This window comes from Panthera onca, chromosome E2 (genome assembly GCF_046562875.1).
Source record: "Panthera onca isolate mPanOnc1 chromosome E2, mPanOnc1 haplotype 2, whole genome shotgun sequence".
Lineage (NCBI taxonomy): Eukaryota > Metazoa > Chordata > Mammalia > Carnivora > Felidae > Panthera > Panthera onca.
In genome coordinates this window covers 44,343,154-44,368,712 of record NC_138353.1, presented here as the reverse complement: position 1 = coordinate 44,368,712, position 25,559 = coordinate 44,343,154, and the positions used below count along the sequence as shown (strand labels likewise).

Sequence of the window (25,559 nt, the reverse complement as noted above, 5' to 3'; positions counted from 1 at the left end):
GAAATGTGTCAGGCTCTGGGCTAGGTTCCAGGATGTAGAGTGAACAAGAAACTAACTCTAAACAATGTATTTCAGGAAGGATGATATATGAGCTGCTAAGGAGGAAGCAACAGGGTGATTTAACCCTGCCCAAAAAGCCAAGAAAGGTTGAAATTCTCTTAAATGAGGCTTGACTGACAAGAAGGACTTAGTTAGGCTAGAATAGACAAGATGAAGCTTCCAGGGCGATTGAGTAGCAGGTGATAAGGAAATGTTACAAGTTGCACATATGTGGGGCACCTAGGTGGCTCAGTAGGTTAAGCATTTGACTTTGTTTCAGGTCATGATCTTGTGGTTCGTGGGTTCAAGTCCCACGTCAGGCTCTGTGCTGACAGTTCAGAGCCTGGAGTCTGCTTCAGATTCTGTGTCTCCCTCTCTCTCTGCCTCTTCCCCTCTCACACTCTGTCTCTCTCTCTCTCTCTCAAAAGTAAACAAACTTTTAAAAAAATAAAAAGAAGTTTTACAAACGTGAGCTCAAAATGAGGTTGGCAAATAGGCAATCTCTTCAGGCTTTAAATGTAAAGTTAAGGTGTCTGCAACTTGTTCAAAAACAAAAGGGAACTGTCAAAGAGTATTAAGTGAAATATTTGGATATGTGTTCTACTGTGTATCCTTCAACTCACTAGTTCTACTTTAAGGACATGATCTTAAGGAAATAATTATAAATTTGTGCAACTATACTGTTACAAGTATGTTTCTAATATTGAGACTGTCTAAAATTAGAAAATTTTGAAATTTCCTAAACATCTTACAGTAGGGGCTTAAATAAAGAAAACTTTGGTTCACCCATATATTAGAATGCTAAAGATTAGTAGCTGCTAAAGATGCTGTAGGGGAAAAAAATGTAATGGCATGGAAAGATGTTGATTATGCATTAAATGAAAAATGAAGGTTATATAAAATATATATAGTATAATACCATTTTTAGTAAATACACACACACACACACACACACACACACTAGGTATGCAAAAGACATTGGACATAGGCTATAAACCTAAACTGCACGTCAGTTTATTCTTGCCTGTGAGATTATGGGTGATTTAAATGTTAATCCTTTTGCTTATTTTTTTTTAATTGTTCCACAGCAGGTACTATTTTTGTAATTAAGAAAAATTATATGTCTTATATGTCGAGAGGTTTCTGGGGTGCCGGTCATATTCTTGACCTCGATTGGGTTTACACTGGCCTTTGCTTTAAATTATTTGTTAAAAAATGTAAATCTATTTAATAAAATTTCCATAATGTGTGCTACATTTCACAATTTTAAGTGCTAAATAAGCTGCACATATTTATCTTTCAGTATCTTATACGCAGTCCCAGTATCTTATAGTATTCCATCATTTAGGAGCAAAGTTGATACTTGACCGCAAACTGCGTTGGTTTACCCTCCTGGACGGCTTGGACTCCAAGCCCCATCAGTCATTGCGGCCTGCATACTGGGAACTACGGGGTCCGAGAGGGAGTTAGCGATCCATAGTCTTTTCCCTCCCAGAAGCCCGCGGGCGGCTAGGAACGCAGTCCGTGTCATGGCCGCGGGAGCCGGGACGGCAAGCCCCGCTTCCGGCCCGGGCGTTGTGCGTGACCCGGAGGCGTCACAGTCGAAGAAGCGGCCCGGCCGGGAAGGCGGGGAGGGCGCGCGGCGATCGGACGCGATGGCGGGAGGAGGCGGGAGCAGCGACGGCAGCGGGCGGGCGGCAGGCCGGCGGGCGTCCCGCAGCAGCGGGCGCGCTCGGCGGGGGCGCCAGGAGCCGGGGCTGGGGGGCGCCGCGGAGCGGGGCGCGGGGGAGGCACGGCTGGAGGAGGCGGTCAACCGCTGGGTGCTCAAGTTCTACTTCCACGAGGCGCTGCGGGCCTTTCGGGGTAGCCGGTACGGGGACTTCAGGCAGATCCGGGACATCATGCAGGGTGAGGGCCGGACCTAGGGAAGGAGGCTGGCCGGGGAAGGGGATTTGTGGGGCCCGGGTGTCGGGGCTGGGGGTCGCCGAGCCAACGATGTCTTCTTTCCTAGCTCTGCTTGTCAGGCCCTTGGGGAAGGAGCATACCGTTTCTCGGCTGCTGCGGGTTATGCAGTGTCTGTCGCGCATCGAAGAAGGGGAAAATTTAGGTATGGCAATTTTTGTGTTCTCAGGGCTTACTAATTTAGGGTTACGTTGTTGTTTTCCAACTTATGTCCAGAACTGAAGGATTCGGGGTGAAGGTGCACTACTATGTCTCGATCACAGTGGTCTTTTTCCTTCTAAAATGAGTCTATTCCCTGGGTCTAGTTTTCTCCAGTTAAGATTCTCTTGTCTGCTTTTCTATTTTTTATTTCCTCCCACCTGTTTCTTGCTTGCCCCAACTTTGCTGCGATCTAATGAGTTATGTTAAGATGGCCAAATTTTTCCGGGTAGAATGTTTTCCAGAGTATAAGCACTTTTTTTTTTAATTGAACTTAAGAGCTGTTAGCAAAACTGTCTCCAGTTTCTGGTCGCTTGTATCTGAGGAGGATGTGTGTAACCTGAAATTTGAGATGCAAATACATGGGTTAAAAAATAAATTTTTACCTGTCTTGAAAATTAAAAAACAGTCACTTCAAATTCATTGGCTTGAATTTGAACTCTTAACATGTTTGTAAGCTTGTAGCCAATTTGTTAGCAAGTTAAATGCAAATGTTACCACATTTACATGTGTCTTTCCAGATAAACATGTATTTTGGACATGTTGTTTCTGCTTCTTATAAAATCTCTTAAAGCGAAAATTGTGCTCTTTGTCCTAGACTGTTCCTTTGATATGGAGGCTGAGCTCACACCACTGGAATCAGCTATCAATGTGCTGGAGATGATTAAAACGGAATTTACACTGACAGAGGCAGTGGTGGAATCCAGTAGAAAACTGGTCAAGGAAGCTGTAAGGCTCTGTATTTATTTCTTTTTTTCTTTTGGCAAAAATCAGACGTCTTTGAGCATACCAATGCTTATCTTTTCTGTGTGATGATGGAGAGAGCAAGTGAACATATTGAAATGTAGACACACACAGATGTTATATCTCTTCAGGTGACCCCTTCCCAGGTCAGGCTTGGAAAGTGTTAATGGCAGGTACGCTGCTTTTGTAATTTTGGTTGCCTTCCTTGTGGCCTTGGCAGAAGAGGCATTACAAAGGAAATGGGTTGGCATTGAAGACTGACATTTTGGAGGTTATTACACCATTCAGGAGCATCGTGAAAGGGCTAGAAGTAACAGGCCTAGGATTTGGTCATCCTTGTTTATAATAAACCAAAGAGGATAACTGGGGCTTTGAGAAATGTGGGACTGACTTTGAAGAGGAACATTGCCTTTGAACAAACAGAATCAAAGGTGCTGGGATAATCAGCCAGTTAGAGAACCAGTAATGGTAGAAGGCTGGCATAGCCAGTGTTCTTAACAAGGAAAAAGCTACTGGGGTATCTGGGAATTTGAGTGTGTGTGTCATGGCTTAGCTAGCTTCAGATAGTAGAACTTACTTTTACTTAAAACACAACAGGCAGTGGAAACCAGTCAGAAAAAAACCAAGGCTGCGGGGGGGGGGGGGGGGGGGGCGGGGTTGTGGAAGCAGATGTGGAGGTGGGGAGTGAAGAATTAACAGCTGAGCATTGCCTTGGTGGTGGAAAGTAAGGAAACTGTTAAGAAAAGAAAAGGATCCTAAAAACATAGGATCTCAGGTAGGGGTGTGGAGATAAAACTTTGCTTAAGCAAGGAAGACTTTCTGTCCTTTGGCTGTGTGCTGGGTACTTAGGTACCCTGTTAAAAAAAACAACTAGTGTGTGTGAGGTACAGATATTTATTCAATTAAGGAGCTACTTTTGGTTTTGGAGAGAATGCTCAGAGAATCCAAATTCCAAAGAGGAATAATTCCAAGAATAGATTTTTAGTATAGGTAAGTCAAGTTTGTGATGGAGGGACAATGTCAGAGAAGACATATTAGCAAAGGAGGAGAAATCTATGCCTACTTTCAGAATAGCTAAAGATCTTTTGAATGGGAAGAAATGGTACACCATTGCGTGCCTGGCTGGCTCAGTCAGTAGAGCATGAGACTTTTGATCTCAGGGTTGTGAGTTCAAGCCCCATGTTGGGTATAGAGATTACTTAAAAATAAAATCTTAAAAAAAAAAAAAAAAAAAAAAGGAAGAAATGGTACCAGTTCAAAATAATTCATGTAATTCCTATTAAGTTAGGTAGCAGATTCAGAAGTGCAATTCCTTTAAAACACAACAGCTACATAGATTTATCTCTATCCCTTCTTCTGGAAGAGTATTTGTGGGTTTCATCTGCATATTTGTTGTTTTATTATTATTTTTTTTAAGTTTATAGATCACATTTGGGGCTTCCTTAGGAAAAATCTGTTAGCGAAATGCAAATGACCTTAAAACTGTCAACCATACTCTTAGTTGACCTTGTTCTTTTCCATTTTCCATCAGGTACCAGATTTCTTGTTATACTGACTGTATTATAAACTGTTATTGCTGTGGACCAAATACCACAAAATTTAGCAGCTTAAAACAGTTAATATGATCTCTCATTTTCCAAGAGTCAGGAATCTGATAGTGGTTCAGCTGAGTGCTTTTGGCTTGAGGTCTCTCATGAGATTATAGTCAGGCTGTCTGCTAGGATTGCAATCATCTCAAGACTCATCTGGGGTTGAAGGATCTATTCTCATGCTCACTCACGTGGTTGTTAGCAGGACTCACTTCCTTGCTGGTTGTTAGCTAGAGACTTCAGCTCCTTACCTCTCTGCAGGGCTGTTTACAGTGTGATGGCTTGCTTCCTTTAGAGCAAGTGATCCAGGAGAACAAGAGCCCAAGACAAAAGCTGCAGTCTTTTATAACCTAATTTCACAAGTATCATCACTTGTGCCATATGCTGTTGGTCACACACACCAGACCAACTATGGATTAGTGTGTAATGGGACTGTGCAGGGTGTGGGGATCACTGCAGGGCATTTTAGAGGCTGGCTACCACAATTACCTTGAACTCTTATTCAGTGATACTGTATCACTTGCCTCCTAATTTCTTATTAAAAATTTTTCATTTAGATTCCTAGAATCTGTTAATGGTCATCTTTGGGAAAATGCCATGGAGTACCTAGGCTCATTGAAGCTTTCTGATGCATTTTCAGCTTTTTGTAAAGTTTCACAACATTCATTTAAATGTCTATTAAATTTTTGTTCAAGTTTATCAAATAAGTTATTTGTTAAGTTAGAACTTTTCATTGTATGATGTAGGCATTTCTACAGGTCTTTGGTACCCCTTCAGGAATCAAAAAACTAGTTTCATAAACAATGCCAAAACATTAGTTGACTTTCTGTGCATTGACTTTGCACTAATGGTGTAAAAGTAGTGATGGGTAAAATTGCTAGTATCTTGGCATGACCAAGGTGGTGGTAACCTGTAGAGTAGTCATTGGAGTCTTCATTGCCACATTCTTGCAGTTTAAAAAACAAATAAAAGCCAGTTTCAATTTAGAAGATCACTGATAAAGCAGTAAAATTATTAATTTTATTAAATCTAGACCCTTGAGCAAAAATCCTTTCAGTATTTTGTGTGACAAAGTAGGAAGTTTGCTCGAAGCATTTCTGCCATATACCAAAACTTGATGGTTGGCTTCAGGAAATCACTTGTGTGACTGTTTGAGTTGCATGCTGATCTAGCACTTTTTTAATGGAACGAACACCTTTCTTTTTTTTAACTGAAAAGAACTGACACATTTTGGCTGTTTAGGTGTGGGCATTTGGCAGTCATTTTCTTATAAAAGAGCAAAGGGAATTTGTCACTTCAGAGAAAACAATGATAGTATTTGTTGCCATTGATAAAAACTGACGCTTTCAAGTAAAAATTTAAATTCTGGAAAACTGGTATTGATGTGCCTGACAGTTTCCCAATTCTTAGATTTTTCTGATAAGATTGATGGTGATTATTAATATCGGTTATTTTCAAGGTATTTTTAATGAATGTGTCAACATTTGGAAGATCTACATAATTCAGTAAATATTTTCCAAATGGCCAATGCAGTATATTATAAAATCATTCATGGGTAAAAGATCCATTTAAAATGCAAGACAGACTAACGGATTTTAATGTAACAGATGATGAAAAGTTCACTTGCCCAAGTTTGGTGTAGAATCAAAGAAGAATATCCACAATTTTCTCAAAGATCTGTTAAAAATACTCCTCCCTTTTCCAACTTCATATGTATGTGAGGATGGAGTTTTTTAGTATATTTTAACCAAAACAACACATCACATCAATATGAATGCAGAAGCAGATATGAGAATCCAACTTTCTTCTATTAAGCCAGATATTAAGGAGATTTGCCAAAATGTAAAACAAGGCCAGCTTTCTCATTAGACTTTTATCTTAGAAAATACAGTAATTTTTCATAAAGATATTTATATTACCCTGCAATGAGTTTGTTGTTTTTAATGCATTAATAAATATTTAAAATTTTTGTTTTATATTTGTAATATATTTCTAATATATTTCTATAACCCACAAAAACAGAAGTTCTTTGGGGTCCTCATTAACATTTAAAAGTATAAAGGAATCCTGGAACGCCTGGGTGGCTCAGTCGGTTAAATGTCTGACTTTGGCTCAGGCCATGATCTCACGGTTTGTGAGTTCAAGCCCTGCGTCAGGCTCTGTGATGACAGCTCAGGGCCTGGAGTCTGCTTCGGATTCTGTCTCCCTCTCTCTTGGCTCCTCCCCTGCTCACACTCTGTCTCTCTCTCAAAATAAATAAAGATTAAAACAAAAAAACGTAAAAAGGAATCCTGAGACTAAAAAGTTTGAGAACTGCTTCTGTAAGCTGTTAATGGTATTGAGGCTAAATTGGTTTTCTCTTCGTAACTGAAAGATTCCTCAGGTTTCTGTGGAGAACAGCAGAGAGTAACATGTATGCTATATTATTGGGAAAGCATTTATTTGTTGCTTTTTGCTGTGTATCATTCTCCCCTGCACCTTTGGTAACAGCACTTTTTCTTTTGAGGCCTTACCCAATTTGGGGGGGCTGGGTGCATAAAACACACTCTTTAAGTACCTTAATTTTTGAAATAAAAAGCTTTGTCAGAGCTTTTTGAGTATTCCTGTTTCCCACAACAGCCTGGTTTCTTTCTGAGTTTTTTTCTTTAGCCTTTCTTCCCTTCTGTGAGTTTTGGTTTTCTCTTTCTATGTGCCTTCTGCGATTTACTGCCCCCCCTCCCCCCCGGTGTTGCCCAATATAAACTTATCTTGCCTCTATTGGAAATCTGTGCTTGGAATTTCCTTTTTATTTAAGTTAGCCAGAGACCATTGCTATTGCTTACACCCTAAGAACCTTAGAGATATATACATAAGCAAAGAAATTATACTGCTTTCTGAAAACTTTCAAGTGAAAAAGAGTTCATTTCTTTAAAACAAACAAACAAAAAACTTTCCAGGAAATTAAAATAGATTTAAAAGATAAGCTCATAGCACAAATGTTGGAGGCAGACTTTTAATTTAGATTTTGAAAGCATTCATATTTCCTTTCTTATTTTACAAAGTAAATATAGTAGGACCTGGTTCTAATTCTGGAAAAGACAGAGTAAGCATATTCTCTTCTGTCTTACTTAATGCAAGTCTAAGTCCTGGACAGATTGTGTGGAGCACCTATCTGACAATTCAAAAATGTAAATGATAGTAAGCAGGTGAGGAAGAAGACGAGAATTTGAAGGTCCACCAACTGGTGATGAGTAGCTGACCACTTTTTCCTTCTCTGTTACCACCTAGCCTGGACTTGAAGGCTCCCGAAACCTAGAAGTGCACTCTAGGTGGGAAGAGAAAGAACTCCAAGAAAGGCTTTCTCTGGCCTGAGGAGCAAGAAAGAGATCTCCTGAGGGTCAGGGAGGGTGGGAAAAATCCCAGGCTTTTTTTTCTCCCTTCTCTCCTGCCCCAGCACCCAGGCAATACTGCAGTGGTGGCAGCAGTGGCCCAGTGATGACACTGGCAGCAGGGCTGGCACCTAAAACTGAAGGAAGAGAACCCTTTCTCTTTTAGCAGTGGAGCTGTAATCCCTAGAATGCAGAGCAAATTCCACTGCTTCTTTACTGTCTATCCTGCTGCTTGCTGTGGATACAGATGCAGTGTATAGCACAGTGGGGGAACTAAACCCCAGGAATGCAAGGCTGGTTTGGAACTTGAAAATCAATCAGTGTACTCCACTCTATTAGTCCAAAGAAGAATAAAACATATGATCTTTCAACTGATGCAGAAAAGGCATTTAACAAAGTTCCTGATAAGAACACTCAGCAAACTAGGAATAGAACTTTCTCAACCTGATAAAAGACATCTATGGAAAACCTATAGCTAACATCATCCTAGATGGTGGAGGATAGAATGCTTTGTGCTTATAATCCAAAACAAGGCAAGGATGTCCATTCTCACTGTTTCCATTCCATGTCATACTGGAAGACCTAGCCAGTGCAGTAAGTCAAGAAAAAGAAATAAAAGACAACAGACTGGAAAGGAAGGAAAAAAACTGTCCCTATTTGCAGATGGTATGACTGTCTATATGGAAAATCCCATACAATATACTAAAAAGTCTATAAGTAAGTATAGCAAGATTGGAGGATATAAAATCAACATACAAAAATTATTCATATGTCCAGTATATATTAGCAGTGAATGACTTGAAATTATCAAAACAGTGTCACTCATAATAGCTCCCAAAAAGAAGAAAAATAAATTCTTAAGTATATGTCTAGTAAAACATGGGTAGGATCTTTATGTGGAAAAACACAAAATACTAATGAGAGAAATCGAGACCTAATACATGGAAAGGCACACCACGTTCATGGACTGGAAGATGATATAGTTAAGAGGTCAGTTCTCTCCAGGCAATGGAATGAAGACCCCAATGACTATAGTACTAAATAACCAAAACAATTTTGTAAAAGAAGAACAAAGTGGAGGACTCACTACACAATTTTAAGACTTACTATAAAGCTGCTCAGGACTATAAACATAGGTTAATGGAACAAGAGTCCAGAAATAGGCCTACACAAATATGACCTTGATTTTTGACAAAAATTTGAAAGAAATGCAATGGAAAAGGTATTCAACGGAAAAGGATAGTCTTCAACAAATGATATGAAATAGCTGGATGTCCATATGCAAAAAATGAACCTTGACCTAAAACTTACAAAAATTAATTCAAAATAATCTAAATGTAAAATGTAGGTGCCTGGGTAGTTCAGTCAGTTGAGCAACCAACTCTTGATTTCAGCTCAGGTCAGGATCCCCGGGTCCTGGGATTGAGCCCAACTGTGCTGAGCGCAGAGCCTGTTTAAGATTCTTTCACTCTCAACCTCTGCCCCTCTCCCCCACTCATGTGCATACACTCTCTCTCTCAAAATAAAAAAATTAAAATAAATGCAAAATGTAAAGCTGTAAAACTTAGAGAACATGAAAGAAAATCTTTATGTCCTGGACTTAGACAAAAATTCTTAGCTATGACGCTGAGCATGATACATAAGAGGAATTTTTTTTTAACTATATTTATTTCAGGGCACCTGGGTGGCTCAGCTGGTTAAGTGTCTGACTTCAGCTCAGGTCATAATATCATGGTTCGTGGGTTCGAGCCCCATGTTGGGCTCTGTGCTGACAGCTCGGAGCCTGGAGCCTGCTTGGGATTCTTGTGTCTCCCTCTCTCTCTGCCCCTCCCCTACTCGCACTCTGTCTCTCTCTGTCTCTCAAAATAAATAAACATTAAAAAAATTTTTTTTTTAAACTTTTATTTTGAGAGAGCACCCGTGCAAGTAGGGGAGGGGCAGAGAGAGAGAATGAGAGAGAATCCCAAGCAGGCTCTGTGCTGTAAGTGCAGAGCCCGACACGGGACTAAGAGGAAATTTTGATAAGAGGAAATACTGGTAAATTGGACTTAACAAGAATTTAAAACTTTTTTTCCGAGCAAAACATTTAAGAGAATGAAGACAAGCCATAGACTGGAATATTCACAAATCACTATCTGACAAAGGACTTGTGTTCAAAATATATAAAGAAGCCTCAAAAAAAAAAAAAAAAAAAAGCACCATTTAAAAAATGGGCAAAAGTCTCCTCAAAGAGAATGTACAGATGGCACATAAACACATGAAAAGATGTTCAACATCATTTAGTCAATAGAGAAATACCAATTAAAATCAGTGAATACAGGACATACTATTATCAATAGAGAAATACCAATTAAAATCAGTGAATACAGGACATACTATTAGAATAGCTCAACTTCAAAAAATACTGACACTAATGATGTGGAGCAACTGGAACTCTCACACATTGCCAACGGGAGTGCAGAATGGTATACCCACTCAGGAAAACAGTTTAGCCATTTCTCATATAAAGTTAAACATACATTTTCTGTATGACCCAGCAATCCCACTTGTGGTTATTTACTTTAGAGAAATGTTATGTTTACCCCAAAACTTGTACATGAAGGTTTTAGCATCTATTCATAATCACCAAAATTTGCAGACAACCCAAATATCCTTCAGCGGGTGAATGGATAAACAAAATGTAGTACAGTAGCCCCCCACCCCACCCGCATCCATAGTTTCACTTTCTGCAGTTCCGTTACCCACAGGCAACTGTGGTTGGGAAGCAGATGATCCTCCTGACATAGTCAAAAGGCAGAAGGCCAGTAGTAGCCTATGGCTAAGTCTTGATACTTATTACATCATTCACCTCATGTCCTCACATAGGCATCTTACCATTTCACATCACAAGAAGGGGGAATACAGTACAATAAGATATTTTGAGAGACAGACCACATTCACATAACTTTTACTATAGTATATTGTTACAGTTCTCGTTTATTGTTGTTAATCTCTTACTGTGCCTAATTTATAAATTAGACCTTATCATAGGTAAGTATGTAGAGGAAAGGGGAGGGAGGACTACAATAAATTCATACAATGGAATACTACTCAGCTATAAGAAAGAAAAAAACTATATAGATGTTATAACAACATAGATGGATCTCAAAGGCATTTATACAGAGGGAAAGAAGCCAGTCTCAGGGCTACAGCCTCTAAAAAATAAGTGCCACATACTGTATGAGTCGATTTATATGACCTTTTTTTTTTTAATTAAATTTTAGTTAACATACCAGACAATATTGGTTTCAGTAGAATTCATTGATTCATCACTTACATACAACATCCAGTGCTCATCACAAGTGCCCATTTTAATACCCATCACCCATCTAGCCCACCCCCGACCCATTTATGACATTCTTGAAAAGATGAAACTGAGAAGATCACTGGTTGCCAGGGGTCAGGGATAGGGGAGGGGTGACTAGAAAAGTAGCACAAGGGAGGTTTTTGGATCCATGGTTTTTGTGTCCTCTGTGGCCGTTACAGGATTCAGTAGGTGTTTTTAAATGAAGAACACTACACCCCCCAAAAAGTTCATTTTACCGTATGCATGTTAAATAAAATTTAAAAACATGATAGGATCCAAATGATTTTATACAAAGTAAAACCTTTGAATTCTTCAAGAAAGTTCAGTATAGTCTTAGTATAGTTATTCTGCGGAAAATGATGTAAAAGCAAATGTGGTCATGACTAAAATGAAAAGACCTACTTTGTACCTTCCTTGGGCAGCAAGAATTTATATATGGTTGTGCCTGCTATTCAAGAGCATTTGAATTTGTATGTATATAGTATATGTATTTGTATACAGTTTCCTTTGTATGCTGAGGACAGAATCACCAGAGATTAATACTGAAATCCCCTTGCTATTCCTCCTTCTCTTCATCTGTATCTCCTTCAGTTTTTCTCTGAAATGAAGATTGAAAATATCTGTGGACGAGTTTTCCTTACCGTGTGTGTGTGTGTGTGTGTGTGTGTGTGTGTGTGTGTGTGTGTGTGAGATATGTTTCTTATACCTCTCTTTGACACAGGATTTAGAGTAGCTACTTTATTCTGTCAGATAACTCCAAATGCTCCCAACTTTCCCCTGGCTTTTCTAATTAAAAAAAAAAAAAAAAAAAAAGTACACATATATTTTTAAAATATCCCTTGGGGTGCCTGGCTGGCTCAGTCAGTGGAGCATGTGACTTTAGATCTCAGGGTTGTGAATTTGAGCCCCACATTGGGTGTAAAGATTACTTAAAAAATAAAATCTAAAAAAAAAAAATCCCTAAAAATTTTTGATCACTGTCATTTTACCTCTGCATATCTTTTCTTGGGGTTTCTTTATGAAAGGACTCTTCTTTTTCTCTGTAGCTGATGAGACTTTTTCATTCTGCCGGGAATTTTGCCCCTTTTGTGTGTTACATGTGGATGTGTTGGATTTGTTCATCTCAGTAATTTCCTGTACACTTTTAACTGGAGTTGCCAGCTGGGGTTTTACGGTAGTGAGAGGCTGTGTTGGTTCTCCTACAGAAATGGCCTCAGGCCTTTCCTGAATGGAGAGCCGAACCCTATGGTCAGCAAATGGCTTTTTCCCCCCCAACAGTCTATCATCCCCACTCTGTCCTCATCATTATATCAAAGCTTTGCGTCCAAAAAGAACAGATCCAATTGTTCTGGGGACCTGGAATGACTCCTGTCCATTTTGCTTTTCCTTGGGAGGCCCTATTCAATTTGGGTAAATGGTCTGTAATCCAGAGGATCAGATTTTGCTTTATCAGCTATTTTTTAAAAATCCAGTGTAATGTTGAAAATCTACTACCCTACACAATGAAAGAAGAGTGCTTACAGTTGTTCATAATGCCTGAGCAGTGACTGTTAGTTTTTAAGTACAGGAATTTGATAGATTGTGAAAAATTTCTTGGGTAAATAAGGCTCACTTTTACTTTTTAGTAGTTTATTTTAGTACCTGATTTTCTGATTACTCCTGTCATTATTACAACAGTTAAAAAAAAAAAGGTTTTTTTCCCCTTTTGTAGGCTGTCATTATTTGTATCAAAAACAAAGAATTTGAAAAGGCTTCAAAAATTTTGAAAAAACATATGTCCAAGGACCCCACAACTCAGGTAAATTTGATATACTTTTGCTTCCCTGACTTAAATCCATCTCATTGTTTTTTGTGGGGAAACAGGGAAAGGGTTTCTTTGTCAGGAATGTAATTTAAATATTTGGCATCCTTAGCATGTTGTCTTTTATATACGGGATAAAAACATTGTGAGATTGACTTTTCAAAATTTATTTTGTATTGTACAAATTTACCTAAATTATTTTCTTGCCCATTTCTGTCTGGTTTGTGGCAGAACTTTATTTAAGTGATCAGCACCAGTTATTAAGCTATCAACTTCGGTAACGCTCCTATTACATAAATGCTGATTCTGCAGACTTGAGAACCAGCCTTGGTGAGGACTTAACTCCTCTATTTTCTGGTGTCAAAAGCTCTGTTGGTGCCCTGCTCTTTTTTTTTTTCTTTCCTTTGTAAATCTAAATTTTAGTTTTTGAAAAGGTAATACATGTACATAATAAAATTCAAAAAGTACAACAAAAGAGCTTAGTGAAAATTCTCTCATCTCTTGACTTAGCCACCTCATTCATCTCCTCATAGACAACCAGTGTCTTTTTTTTTCTTTTATCCTTTCAGAGATAGTCTAGTCTATGCATATGCAAGCAAACAAGCCTATGTGTGTGTATACAGAGATACATACATATATCTATTCTTCCTGCTCTTCCCATATATACCTGTGAGCATATTCCTACACACTAATTTGAGCATTTTGTAAATTGCTTTTTTCACTTAATATATCTTGAAGTTCATTCTGTATTAGCACGTAAGGAGCTCCTTCATCCTTTTTTTCCTTAAGTTTAAAAATATTTATGTAAATGTGTAAAGGTACTTTAGATCCTAAGTTCTTCGTATTGTTTTATAGCTACATACTAACCCATTATGGCTGATCCATAATTTATTGCCCTGTTCTTTGTGGTAGGCTCCCCTTCCTATATATGAACACTGATGGCCATTGACAGCATTTGAAAGTAGATAGTGTTGTCTCAACTCACCATCACTGAATTTTTACTAGAGTTCTCCTTTCTTATGTTGCAAATATCGGTCCTTTGTGTAGAAGCTGAGAAATGATCTCCTGAACATTATCCGTGAGAAGAACTTGGCCCACCCTGTTATCCAGAACTTTTCCTATGAGACCTTCCAGCAGAAGATGCTGCGCTTCCTGGAGAGTCACCTGGATGACGCAGAGCCCTACCTCCTCACGGTGGGGCTTGGCCTTCTCTTCCCATAACTGTGATGTGGCCTTGAGGATGTGCAGGCAATTAGAAAAGGACAGCTCTTTTTAGAAGTGAAAAGAGTAAATGTGTGTAAAAGACTTTTGATTTATATGCACTGTCTTCCTTAATTAAATGCCTTAAATATACAGAAGCGGAGATTCTGACAGAGGCACATGGAACATACCTGGTTTCCTTCACCTTCCATTTATACCTCCTACATGTGATTAATCTGTTGTGGTTAAAGTAGGGGAACACTTGAAATGAGTGGTGGTTCCCAAAGGAGATGGAATTTGAGTTCAGTTCGGGAGCAAGAGTGGTAGATACAGTATAATAGGGTTGTTAAGAGGAGGAAGGAATAACTGGAGAAGAAAGGTGTGATGAGAAGTATAAGGCATAAACTAAATGAAGACGTTCTTTAATTGGATCAAAGTGATCAGCATAAAGAATGGCAGCAGTGAGGCTCAGGACAGCATGTGGAAGAATAAGAACCTAGTGTGTCCTATAGGGTGGCCTGTGATATTGGAAAACTGAGTGAGAGGGTTTTGTTTTGGTTTGATTTTGGTTTTAAATCACCAACATCTGAGAATATCTTAGCTCAGGGAGGCTGGCTGATTCAGTCAATAGAGCACATGACTCTTGATCTTGGGGCTGTGAGTTCGAGCCCCATGTTGAGTGTAGAAATTAATTAAAAGTAAAATCTTGAAAAGAAAGAAAGAAAGAAAGAAAATATCTTAGCTCATAACAGTAGATCTGCCAGGCCCATATTAGACTAGTGTTAGGTGTCCTAGCAGTCATTTGGCAGATGTGAAATTATCTGTAAAGCAGATAGTTTGGAATATTCAGGGAGCAAGTGTCAGGATACTTGAGCCTGGCCTGGGGTCCTTTATTTTGTATTCCAGATAACTGGAAAAATAACCTTCTACTGTTGGGGGGGTGTGGGGGACAAAACTTTGTTCTTTTTTTTTCTTTTTCTCTCTTTTTTTTTTTTAAGAGAGAGCATGTGCAAGTGGGGGAGGGGCAGAGGGAGAGAGAGAGAATCCCAAGCAGGCTCCATGCCCAGCGCAAAGCCTGCGTGATCCCAGGACCATGAAATCATGACCTGTGCCGAAATCAAGAGTCAAACGCTCAGATGATTGAGCCATCCAGGCACCGTCCCCTCTTTTTTTTTTTTAAGTAGGCTCCATGCCCAACACGGGGTTTGAACTCATGACCCTGAGATCAAGAGTCACACGCTCTACTGACTGAGCCAGCCAGACACCCTTAGAACTCTCAGTTCTTAAGACACCACTTGTTACAGATATGTATATCTGAAACAGAATGATACTAGACTAATTGGAAATGTATAAAACTTCAGTCAGAGGGAGACAAATGGGCAGTTGGAGTTAGAGCAGGATTGGCCCACTCAGGGCTTTATGTGGTATAAGTAAGGATTTTCAGAGTTAATAGGAAAAACATATTTGTGAAATATGTTTTATAAAAAAATTTATACACAAAGTAAAAGATATTAATATAAGCATTAGTTACCCCAAGTTTGGAAGAAAAAGTTTGACTTTTGTCCATGACCCCAAAAGTATATTTGGCGTTCAGAAACTAGATTAGAGATGAGATTAGAAGAATGGAAGAGGAAGTAGAGTCAAATCACATACTTGTTTGTTGTCCAAAAGGTTGAATTCTTGCAGTGTCAAGATGGTCAGCACCACTCAAATTGAGTTCTCCTTTAGTATAGAAAATTGTGAGCCATCTTTTGAGGAAAGAAAAAAGCAAGACATTTGAGATAGTTCTTGTGAATTCTTTCCCTTTGTATGTCCTCCTCTAGTTTATGCCTTGAGTGGATTTATAAGTGAACATGTTTGCATGTTGAGTATGTACATTCATGAAAGAAGAGATTTAATGAAATTCTGTGACTTCCTCTTCCTGATGACATCCTTCTTTTCCCAGATGGCCAAAAAAGCTTTGAAATCTGAGACTGTCGCCTCAGGTACAGTGAAGGAAGATAAACAGCCAGCACCAGAGCCTGTGCAGAAGCCACTCAGAGAACCTGCAAGGTGAGAGGGATGCCCTTTTGCGATCTTGGGCAAAACATAAGGGTAGTCTGTTGGAAGCAGTCTCCTTAGAGTAGAATCAGTTAGTTTCTCCTAGTACTGACATGTTATTTGGTGACTTATATAAGGCAGTGTGGGAGTTACAGAGCATACCTCGGGAAAATGAGAATATTGAAGATGCGATGTCATATCCCTGACAGAAGTTCCTGACTGGTTGTTCCTCAAAGGTTCTTTCCTTCTCTGTTGTCCTGTCCTTGCCCATATTCACTCATTACGTCCTTGTGGATACCTGATCTCTTAATGCACTGTTCAGACTTGTGAATCAGATTCCCAAGACAAGTTGTTAAATAGGGGTTACAGGTTTAGATGCCTTTGGGGGCCCAGTAGAAAATGTACAGGAGTGAGTACAGGATAATGCATTTCAGAGCATGTGAGTGTGAACCAGAGAGGGCATGCTTTTCAGCTTCGTGTGATTGTTGCAATGTGGAAATGTCCAAGGATGCCCAAACTTCAGTTCAAATTTTTATGTGAGACATCCAGTTTTGTTTTTGTTTTGTTTTTTGACGTTTCCCAGTGTGGGGAGGCAATTAGTCCAATTTAAAGAAAACAAAACTTGCATAGGTTAGGCAACAAGACATATCTGTCAGCTGGGTTTGGCTTGTAGGTTGCCAGTTTGCCCTCTCCTAACAGTTTTTAATTTAATTATACCAGTTATTCCAAATCATAGTTGAACTTAACTTTATTATGAAAAGGCAGTTTCTCATTGTTCCAAGACTGGCACACTTCTAACTCTGACAATTCTCAAAATCCCATTTATAAGTGTACTGTAGGAGAAAGGGGGCAGAATGGAGACCAGTCTTTTCCTTCTTTCACATGAGGGTTGAACTGGAGAGCTGGAAGAGTTTAGACTTCAAGGTGAGATTGCTGAATTGTCATTTGGTTGCCCAGACAGACTCGTAGCTGTTCGGCACTATACACAGTTCTGACGTAGTTGCTATAGTTCATGCAGACTAAAGGGATTAGCATGCTGGCTAAGGAGGTCTCTTGGAAGAGGAGTGTCATTGGCCCTAGTCCTTTAAGGTTCTCTTACTTGGGAGTTTAAACTCCAGAGCTCAACTTCTATATCATATAAAGCCTCTATTTATGCTTATAAATGGAAGCTTTATAATTAAAGGTTGTTTTGAGCAACTTTTTTTTTTTTTTTTTCCCAAATGAAGTGTCCTCAACTTGAGGAGTCCTCTAATTTGAAGCTTCACACTTTGGAAAAGTTGTGGCTGTTTGGATGAGCACCAGTAATGGTGAGACTGATCTTTGTATATCTGCTTCATGTGTAGGCAGTTACGGAGTACTCCAACCACCATTGGAATTATGACCCTGAAAGCGGCTTTCAAGACTCTGTCCAGTGCACAAGATTCTGAGGCAGCCTTCTCAAAACTGGACCAGAAAGATCTGGTACTTCCTAATCAAGTGTCTCTGCCATCACCAGCCCTCAAAAACAAGAGACCAAGAAAAGATGAAAATGAAAGTTCAGCCCCTACTGAGGGTGAGGGTGGCTCCGAACTGCAGCCCAAGAACAAGCGCATGACAATAAGCAGATTGGTTTTGGAGGAGGACAGCCAGAGTACTGAGCCGAGCACAGGCCTCGACTCCTCCCAGGAGGTCGTCCCGGCATCACCATCCAAGCCCACCGTTCTCAACCAACCCCTCCCTGGGGAGAAGAATCCCAAGTATGAAGACGTTCTTTGTGGCAGTTTTGGGGCTGGTTGGTGGTCCTGGTTGGGCCTGGTATTGCTTCCATGAATGAAGTAACTTTCAGCTAAGTTATTCACCACCAAGGCTTGCTCAGACTGCTAGAATGTGACTTGGGAGTGGGGAGTGACGACATAGCCATCCCTGCCAGTTCTGAAGCCCCACCCGTGGGCTTCGAGGCATTGCACTAGGCGTGAGTGAGGATGGAAGGGTTTCAGAGCCTCCTACTCATTGCTGCTTTCATTTTTAGCAAACTTCTGAGTGCCTTGACTACTAAGTACCAGTCTTCCTTGTTAAAAGAAATTTGTCTGAGTTAGGCCACTTTAGACTTTGATCCTTAAAAAAGATTTATGAATATTTATAGTTTTGCACCTTCTATGAGTATTTAAGACTTGGCAAACTCAGTAAATATCTCCTAATCTCTCACATTCTGCTAGGCTCTGTGGGGCAGTGGTTAGAATGCTTATATTTTGCTCCCTGTCATGGGCTGGCTCTTAAGTTTTGCTACCCTTTGTGCTCTCTTGTGGATCCTTCCTGTAAGCAAACTGGTTTGCTTGTTCTGTCTGGAACATACTCTCTTTGTTTCTACTGCTGTACTCTTCTTGCTTCCTCTCATTCCCCACAGTTGGGTTTTCATTCCTCCATCATTGCTTGTGAGAATCCCATCCCTCCTTCAAAGGGAAGAGAAGCTGATATTGATGAAGTACTTTCCATGGGCCAAGCACTTTTCACATATTATTTTACTGGATCTCTAGAATCCCCACTCTGTAAGTGATATGTTAGCCCCACTTTTAGATGACAAAGGTTTAGAAAAGTTATTAATTTGCCTGAAATCACAAAGCTGAAAAGTGGCAAAGTTGGGCTTTGGGATTTTTAACCCTAATCAGTCTTGACTCAAAAAGTCAATGGCCCATACACCACCTACACCAAGATGCTTCTTAAAATTCTGCTTCTTCCATGAATCTCCCCTGGCAACCCTGCTTTAAGTGATCATCTCACTGGTCATCCAAGGTCATTGCCATCTCTACCACTGCTCTGACATGCATGTGCTAGGTGCCCAGAGAGGCTGTGGCATCTAAATGATTAATACTCAGGCACAAATCTGCACAATACATACCATTACCTACATTTGGAAGTGAGTGAGTCATTGACTGGGCAAGCAAATGGAGCTCAACACACTTTTATTCTCATTTGATACATGATCTCCTTTATTCCTTGCAGCAGTCCTGTAAAGCATAGATATTACTGCTATGAACAGATGAGGAAACTGTAGAGAATGCATGATTACAGTGGTTTTATAAATGGGAAGATTCGTGAAGATTTAGACCTGTTTACCTCTCTCATGTGTCAAGCACATGAAGTTTGAAGGGTATTTTAAAGCAGAGGTTGGCAAACTACAGCTCCTGGGCCTAATATGCCTGGCACCCACTTTTGGAAGTCAGCCACAAACATCACATACGTATTGTTTGTGGCTGCTCTTGACGCTACACTGAGTTGAATAATTGCAACACAGACGGTAAGGCCTGCAAATCTGAAGGTACTCTCTGGTCCTTTACAGTAAAAGCCTGGCTAAAGGATTTGCTCATGAGGTACCTCGGAGCTCCAGGGAAGAAGAGTTCAGTCTGCTCAGCAAAGTTGTGGGTGGAACAAGCCTTGCAGAAGAGCAAATGTTGAGCTGACCTCGAAGGATGAATAAGAGGTCATCAAGCATATTGTGGGGTGGGGGTTCTAGACAGCAGGGATCTCTTGTATAGTCATGAGAAAGCCTAGTATGCTCCAGAAAATATCATGTATTCTGTATGGCAAAAGAATATAATGCACAGAGAGGATGAAGGGAAGAAATGTGTGGATGGGTAGATGGGCTAGGTCTTGAATTCTTTTTGTATTCTATCAGTCAGAGGTTCTTAAGCTGGGCTTCCTATCACAGTGACCTGTGGGATGTTTAATAAAATAGATAATCCCAGGATCCTGAGTACTGAATTAGAAGGGGCAGGATCTGTAATCTGCTTTTCTAACTATACCCCAGATAATTCTACTACAGCTAATCTGAGGGCCTGATGAACTACCACTGATGGCTTCTGAATAGGCACTGAGGCAAAGAGATCAGATAGGTGGCTGGAGACTGGTACTGAATGAGTAGTCAAGATCTGGAGGAAGCTGGGCTGGTGGAATCGAAGGCAGGATTAGGGTATATCATCTGGAGGGCAGGGTCACAACTAGATTTTTATATGTCCAATGGCACTTGGCACAGGGCAAATGCTTATTAGCTATTTGTTAACCAAATAAAATAATAATTCTTGGTTTCTTGCAATTTAAAGGGTCCTACCCAAAACTTACATAAAAGGCCAGCAAAGGGTTAACATTTTAGGCTTCCTGGCCACTTGTGTCTCTATTGCTTATTTTTGGTTTTGTTACAACCCGTTGAAAATGTAAAAACCATTCTTAGCTCAAGGATTGTACAAAAACCAGCAGCCAGAGGCTGTAGTTTGCTGACCCCTCTAGACCAGACCCCTCTAGCCCATTCACTGCTCATCAAGTTCTAACTTTACCAACAGGAGCTTAAGGACCAGGAAGTGACGTGACTTGCCTAGGATTGCACAGCCACCTCACAGTGAGATGCGGACCCAGATTTCAGCCCCTTCCACAACAGAAGTTAGGCAAAACCAAACGTGTGTACACAGAATAAGTGTTGCGTTCAAAGGAGGAGCAGGAGGTTGCCATAGTGGTCTGTGCAGATTGTCTGCAGGCAGAGTGAACAGACACATGGGTGAAAATGACAGTCCCAGAGGTTAAAATCAGTTTTATCCCAGCATGGGGATAAGCAGGCAGAAAACTAAAGCTGTAATTCTGACTTTTATTTATAAACAGTAACACAGTTAATATCCTGAAAAGGAAAAACATCATGTAATTTTTTTCACTTTGTCTCAAGCAAATTATTCTCAGAAATAATATTTTTGGGGATATGACCCAGCTTAAAAATAAAGTAAAGTAGATAGTTTACCATTTGTCTCAGCCATGTAGGCAATTTCATAGAAAACTCCTGGAACTCAAGGAATTTTTTCCAAGTCTGTGTACTTCTTAAGTGAACAGCTTTCATTACTCATTTGCAAAATACCTAGCCAGTCTTAAAAATAAATTTCCATTCATAGTTGGGGAAAGGCAGAGGTTTGTCTCTGTACTCTCTTGGTCAAGTTTTACAAGTCATTTGATCTATATAAATTCTTCAAAATTAAAATCAGATACTTTACATGTTTGCTTTGTAAAAGATGTTACAATTCTGAGATCAGATTTGTGCTGTGTTATGTTCCGAGGGCCATTTATTATTAATCGGGTAAACATAGTTAAAGTTGAATAGGAAAGACTGACTACAATTTTCATTTATTCACTAATTCAAGTTTGGGATTATTTCTTTAGCTTTGGGACTTTTTTTTGATTACACTCAGGTACTTAACATTTCACTTTTACAGGAAGGATTCTTATTTGTTTACACTCTGATCCTCAGTGGTTTAATTTATTTGCAGCTCTTTGATAATCCTGTTACTACTCTAGCATTTAACTTCTCCAGCTCCTGTTAGATTATGTGTTACTGTGCTAGATGGTTGAGGTAGACAAATGAAGATACAGAGCTTGCCTTCAAGGTGCTTATGATTAAGGGGTATGCTGTGAACTGGCTGTTTAATAAAGTGGAAGCACAACCACAAGGGCAGAGGAGTGGAGGCTTTTTGTGTGTATTCGGGGCCAGGACTTAGGGTAAGCTTCATTGGGAATGATGGCCTTAAAAAATGGGTAGAATTTTACTTCGCAGGGAAGGGAATCCCAAGCAGAGGGAAGTGTAGAGAGGAAAGAACAGAGCTTATAGAAGGAAAAGAGCAGAAGGCATGGCTGCCGTTTGTGCTGATGTGGGTGGAGAGAGGAGGCTTTGGTAGCAAGAAATTGTCTGGAGCCAGACTGGAGGATCTTCATTCACCCATACAGGCTTCAATGTTGAGGCAGGGAGAAGCCATCATGGAACAGAGATGAGGTAATTTCAGACTGATGTTCAGGTGGTTTTGGAAGGGGAAGGGGCTGAGGACAGAGACTCCAGTTAAGAGACTAGTGATACTGGTGAAAGGTACCAGTGCTTGGACAAGGGGAATGGAGAGGGAAAAGAATGCAGTTCAGAGATTGGACCAGGGCATGTCTTTGAACATGGAGCATGTCTTTGAAGAACTGGGAGCAGTTTGCATGTTCTGGGTTAGAAGAATGCCGAGTGAGACCTTTAAAATGAGAATCCAAACCAACCAACCAACCAAGAACAGGAAAATGAACAGATTTTGAGGGGGACAGTGGTGTATTCATTCATTGCTGAGTTTGAGGGATGATCCTGCAGCCTGCGGGACAATGACATAGAGACGCCTGGCCAGGTCAGGACTTTGGGAATTGTAAATGGATCTTCACTGTGGTCACAGAACAGGGAGGAGTACAGGCCATGAGAGAGCCGAGGGTAAAATATGGGATGACCCTGATGAATCTGTTTTACATCTTGTCCTCTTGTTGATCTCCCCTCAGAGTACCCAAAGGCAAATGGAACAGCTCTAATGGGGTTGAAGAAAAAGAGACATGGGTGGAAGAGGATGAACTGTTTCAAGTTCAGGGTAAGCTAGGACATTCTCCTTGGTCTCCTTGACAGTAGCTGAAGTATAGATGCCTGTTACTATCACATTAATGTTCCAGAAACTGCTTGTCTCCAAACTAGTATAAGTCTAGTAAGTTCCTCATTGTGATTCACGAGGAGTCAGTTTTATGTCCTTTCCCATTAAACGATGGAGACTGTCAAAGCAGCACTTTAAACAGAATTTTTAATTAAAAAAAAATTTTTTTTAGTAGGCTTCACACCCAAGTTCTCAGGGCTTGAACTCACAGCCCTGAGATCAACAACAGTAGCATCCTCCACCGACTGAGCCAGCCGGGCACCCCATGTTTTTGTTTTAATAAATCCTATATTTAATTCTAGCTGATGTTCTTACTAAAGTCTTTTAATTAAAGGTAGAAGTGGCCCTTCCCTGCATTTCTTGTTTAAGTAAAAAAAATCTCTTACCAGTTTATTTTTTTCCAAAGTAAGAAACTTTACTTTTCCATAATTAATATTAAAACTTGTAGCATTTGCATCAGAATATCTCCCACCACATACTTTGCATTCTAATGGAAATATCTTAAGTACTAAAACATAATCTTGGAGATTCTAAAGACTTTGGTAACACAGCAACAACAGTAAACCTTCCAATCTCAATTTTATCCTTAAAAAGTACCTTAATTGGCACAATCATAGTTGGCAAGATCAAGATCACACAGGAAATGGAAGTAACAGAAAATCAATAAAAGTGGCATAAAGTATTTAAAAACAACAGGATCTAAAAGTTCCAGAAAACATCTACTTCCAGTGCAGTCCAGATTTATCAGCTTTAAAATCTGCTTCCACTACAGTATGAAGTACTTCCACGATTTAAAAATAAATAACCTGACTCGGTCTGTAAATATCCCTTTTCCTGAACCACCACTACTGCTGTAGGAAGCACTGCTGGGACAGCAGCATCTGCTGCAGCAGACCTCTAGCAAGTTTCACCTGTGTGCAATTTTGCCTTTTCTTGCAGCTTTTTAATGGCTCTTGTTGGCTTGCAACGGCATGTCTTTTATACTAGTATACCCTCCTCTAGCCCTCTGGCCTTTCGAAAAATTATCTTTGTGCATTTTTTTGAGGCCTGATGTCTTTCCTTATGGTGAGAATGTGGAACTTGAGCAGATCTCACATGGTCTCTCTGAGTGGGAAACAATAATTACTATCCTGTTCTTGTTTAAGGCTTACTATCCTGTTCTTGTTAAGATCTTGAACCACACTTTACGTACATAAAATGATCAGGGATTTGAAAATTCTGGCATACGACAGTAAAATTGTGTTATTTCAAAGCAGTGGTTAGCAAGGGGTTGTAAAGCAGAAATTATACACACAACATTATAATACACTTCACTTGAACACAGGTTTGAACTGCACGGGTCCACTGACATGCATTTTTAAAAAATAAATACAGTATAATACTGTAAATGTATTTTTCTTAGGATTTTATTTCTTACTTTCTTAACCTTTTCTCCAGCTTACTGTAAGAGTATAGAATATATTACATATAACATGCAATATATGTGTTAATTGACTGTTTATGTTATTGGTAATGCTTCTGGTCAACAGTAGGCTATTAAGTTTTTGGGGAGTCAGTGTAGATTTTTGACTAGATTGCGGGTTGGGGCTCCTAACCCCCCACATTCTTTAAGGGTCACTTGTATATGTGCATATATTAGACTTTTAACACAGTCACTCAGTAATTTTAAAAGTCATGTAGGTTTTTACTAAAAAGCCTGAAATCCATCATTAACCTTAATTGAATGTCTTTATTGAATGTCTGTCTGTAAACTATTTGCTCTGTAGAGATTCTCATTGGCTGAAATGACTGTTACCTTGTAAACAAAGGACAAAAACAAATTACCATTTAGTGACAGCCTTTCTTCTCTCAATGTTGGGAAATTCCAATTAAGTTTTCCTTTTAAGAACATTTGATGTCTTTTTCTTGTGGTTTGTTCACAAGAGAAAGGTGAACTCTGAAATGAATCTACTTTTAATGTTTTCCAGCAGCACCAGATGAAGAGAGTGCAACCAGTATAACAAGAAAGCAGGTAATTTAAAATTACATTTTCTGACCTTTTCTGGTCGTGTGGATAGAACAAAGGTAAAATAAGTACGCACACCTCACGGCATACGGTGTATTTCCATGCACCTGGAACATGCATAGGACATAGGATGTTTCCATGCACCTGGAAGAAGGTCTTTCAATTTTCCAAATAATCCAGGATTATTCCACATAATCCAAAGTAAGTTAAAGGAAGAAATTCTCTGGAAGAAAAACCTAGGAGGACAGAAACCTGATACATTTTCCTATGAACAACATACGTTTGAAGTTTTTAATGCCGAAGTGATTATTAGTTGCCAATGAAATGGCAGGACACGGAAAATTATTAAATGTCTAAATCCACAGTGTTAGCTTATCTATATCATGTTTTAAAAACATAAACCCTTCTTTTGGGTTCAGATTATTGTCCTACGATTCTTGAGTTTACCTCTTCATTGTAGGAAAATGTTAATCAGTGGAGAGACAGGTTGTGATAAATATTTTGGTTTTCTTTTGCAGAAGTGGACTGTAGAAGAAAGCGAGTGGGTCAAGGCTGGAGTGCAGAAATATGGAGAAGGAAACTGGGCTGCCATTTCCAAAAATTATCCATTTGTTAACCGAACAGCTGTGATGATTAAGGATCGCTGGCGGACCATGAAAAAACTTGGCATGAACTGAAACAGGCTTTCATTTCCACAGAATTCACAGGAGCATGGTTCCTAATAATAGCCCCTGATAGTCTGTTTTTCTTTCAGAAGCTGGGCTGGGATGAGAATTTTGGGCATCCTCCTCCAACATGGGGGAGGTACCAGTTCTACT

General features: G+C 39.7%; 2 protein-coding genes and 1 non-coding gene across 9 annotated transcripts in view; 2 read left to right on the top strand and 1 right to left on the bottom strand.

Moving 5' to 3' along the window:
• The window catches only part of NIP7 (nucleolar pre-rRNA processing protein NIP7), a 66,794-nt gene that overhangs the window by 28,801 nt on the left and 12,434 nt on the right, over positions 1-25,559 (bottom strand). The window contains exon 5 of one of the 5 annotated variants that reach the window (XM_060650318.2): positions 2,459-2,539. The exons of 3 other annotated variants lie outside the window; for them this stretch is intronic. In XM_060650318.2, the coding sequence (XP_060506301.1) occupies positions 2,474-2,539 (66 nt within the window). In that variant the 3' untranslated portion in view covers positions 2,459-2,473. Of the gene's footprint in view, positions 1-2,458; positions 2,540-15,562; positions 15,996-25,559 lie in introns of those variants that run through there. One more of the 5 variants, XM_060650323.3, reaches the window with a different exon arrangement.
• On the top strand, positions 1,554-25,469 carry TERF2 (telomeric repeat binding factor 2). Of its 3 annotated transcripts, none has more exons than XM_060650312.1 (10): positions 1,554-1,947; positions 2,051-2,146; positions 2,798-2,928; positions 12,958-13,044; positions 14,095-14,241; positions 16,193-16,299; positions 17,631-18,023; positions 22,594-22,679; positions 24,707-24,747; positions 25,260-25,469. In XM_060650312.1, exons 1-10 carry the CDS (start codon positions 1,569-1,571, stop codon positions 25,416-25,418), a joined length of 1,626 nt encoding a protein of 541 aa, XP_060506295.1. In that variant the 5' UTR covers positions 1,554-1,568; the 3' UTR covers positions 25,419-25,469. The 3 variants fall into 3 exon arrangements, with proteins under 3 accessions (XP_060506295.1, XP_060506294.1, XP_060506296.1); XM_060650311.1 differs by having other exon boundaries at positions 24,704-24,747; XM_060650313.1 differs by lacking the exon at positions 12,958-13,044 and having other exon boundaries at positions 24,704-24,747.
• Positions 4,060-4,132, top strand: TRNAK-UUU (transfer RNA lysine (anticodon UUU)). Its single transcript has one exon. It is a non-coding gene; the product is annotated as a tRNA-Lys (tRNA).